A 2,376-nucleotide genomic window follows, 5' to 3' on the forward strand; every position below is an offset into this window, starting at 1 on the left:
CTTTGGAGCCTGTCCTGGAACTAGCTCTGTAGACCAGGCTGGTCTCGAACTCACAGAGATCCGCCTGCCTCTGCCTCCCAAGTGCTGAGATTAAAGGCATGTGCCACCACTGTCCAGCATGCTGTGACCCTTAATAGTTCCTCATACCGTGGTGACCCCAATCATAAATTATTTTTGTTGCTATTTCACAACTGTAATTTTGATACTGTTATGAATCCTAAGTATCTGTATTTTCCCATGATCTAAAGCAACCCTGTGAAAGGCTTGTTTGAGCCTCAAAGGTCGTGATCCACAGGTTGAAAACCACTGGCCCAGAGATGGTCAAACTCTGACCCGTCTCTCTCTGTGCCTTCCTTTCCCAGCTGTGCCCCTGGCCGCCTTGGTCAGCTCTGTGAATGCTCCGAGGCTGAACTGTCGTCCCCAGATCTGGAATCTGGTTGCCGGGCCCCCAATGGGACAGGACCCCTATGCAGCGGGAAGGGACGGTGCCAGTGTGGACGCTGCAGCTGCAGTGGGCAGAGCTCTGGGCGTCTGTGCGAGTGTGATGATGCCAGCTGTGAGCGACATGAGGGCATCCTCTGTGGAGGTACCTGGAGTCTTGGGGGAAGCAGGGTAGGAGAGCCCAGGTCAAATTTCAAAGGTTACAGGATGTGCCTGGCACAGTCGAGATGTTGGGCCAGCTGTGTGAGAGTGGTGGTCACCTTGTGCACGACTCGTCCCCAGGCTTTGGACACTGCCAGTGTGGAGTGTGTCACTGTCACGCCAACCGCACGGGCAGAGCATGTGAGTGCAGTGAGAACGTGGACAGCTGTGTCAGTCCCAAAGGAGGGCTCTGCAGCGGGCATGGGCACTGCAGGTGCAACCGTTGCCAGTGCCAGGATGGCTACTACGGGACTCTGTGTGATCAGTGCCTCGGCTGCAAGTCACCATGTGAGCGGTACAGGTGAGGCCTCGGGTCTTTATCTCGGGAGCTGGGGCACAGTGAACTGCCTGTGTGTTCTCCTTGAGGGTGTGGGGGGAGGACTAGTAGTAACAGCTGCCCAGATGGGAACTCATTGGCATTCACTGGACAGGGATTGTGCAGAATGTGGAGCCTTTGGCACTGGTCCCCTGGCAGCCAACTGCAGTATGGCCTGTGCTGGTGTGAATGTGACGGTGGCCTTGGCTCCTAATTTGGATGATGGCTGGTGCAAGGAAAGGACACTGGACAACCAGCTGTTCTTCTTCCTGGTGGAGAATGTGGCTGCAGGAGTCATACTGAGAGTGAGACCCCAAGAGAGTAAGTAGGCGGAACCTCAGACCTGGGGATGTGCATGAAGGCAAAGGTGTCGGGTTTAAAGCAGAGCTGCAAACCTACGGCAAAGGCCCCAGGAAGGAGGACTCTGGGCTCTGTTGGGTCCTATTTACAGTGACAGGGTTGGGGAGGCTGGACACCCTTTGGGTAACTATGATCAGCTCCTATACCTTGACCCCACCAGAAGGAGCAGATCACACCCGTGCCATCATACTGGGCTGCATAGGTGGCATTGTGGCAGTGGGACTAGGGTTAGTCCTGGCTTATCGGCTCTCAGTGGAAATTTATGATCGCCGTGAGTACAGCCGCTTTGAGAAGGAGAGACAGCAGCTCAACTGGAAGCAGGTGAGGCCAGGTCCTATTGCCACGGGCTCCCCCACTAAAGGCCCTCTCGCAGCATAACTAGGCCTTCTAGGATCTGGCTTAAGTTCCAGATTGGCCTCACAGGACTAGGTAATGGGGAGAGCCTGATATTTTTTTTACAGTTTGCAATGTTTTCCGACAGGACAACAATCCTCTCTACAAAAGTGCCATCACAACCACCATCAACCCCCGCTTCCAAGGGACAAATGGTTCTGGTCCCTCTCTCTGACCCAGGCAGCAGACTCACTTAGGGCTCTTGTCTTGGCAGACAGCAAAGCAGGGTCTGGCACCACTGTTGAGGGATCATCAGTTTTTTCAGTGACCTTCAGAGGGCTGCTTCCCACTGCTGCAACCAATCCCCCTACCTGATGAAGGGTTTGCCCACAATAAAGTCTTACCTCAGACTACAGCCTCCACTTTGCTTCACCTCAAGACAAGAAAAGCAAACTGCCTAGCCTAGGTCTCAGGTTACTGGAGGACAAGTGTGTGCTTCTGTAGTGTGACCTGGGAGCACCTGGGCCAGTGGAATCTCAGGGGATGCTGAAGCTGGAGTCACCCACCAACTTCTAAAGGACCTCACCTAGATAGGAGTCAGACCACATCTTGTCAGGCTGTTGAGAGCCTTTTTCTCAGCAAAAAAATGGTATGTTTTGCCTCTACTTGTTAATTCTCTATGGGAAAAAAACATTGTTTTAACAGGATAGTTTGTTCTGTTGCAA

The 2,376-nt window shown here is 53.2% G+C and overlaps 1 protein-coding gene across 1 annotated transcript in view; it reads left to right on the forward strand.

The window, feature by feature from the left end:
* Itgb7 (integrin subunit beta 7) overlaps window positions 1-2,059 on the forward strand; it is a 9,444-nt gene extending 7,385 nt beyond the window's left edge. The window contains exons 10-14 of the mRNA XM_013348653.2: window positions 363-586; window positions 724-943; window positions 1,074-1,279; window positions 1,479-1,639; window positions 1,800-2,059. Coding sequence (XP_013204107.1) covers window positions 363-586; window positions 724-943; window positions 1,074-1,279; window positions 1,479-1,639; window positions 1,800-1,886 — 898 coding nt within the window. The 3' untranslated portion in view covers window positions 1,887-2,059. The remainder of the gene's footprint in view (window positions 1-362; window positions 587-723; window positions 944-1,073; window positions 1,280-1,478; window positions 1,640-1,799) is intronic.
* Window positions 2,060-2,376: the final 317 nt, after the last annotated feature.

Source organism: Microtus ochrogaster, chromosome 15 (assembly GCF_000317375.1).
Source record: "Microtus ochrogaster isolate Prairie Vole_2 chromosome 15, MicOch1.0, whole genome shotgun sequence".
NCBI lineage: Eukaryota > Metazoa > Chordata > Mammalia > Rodentia > Cricetidae > Microtus > Microtus ochrogaster.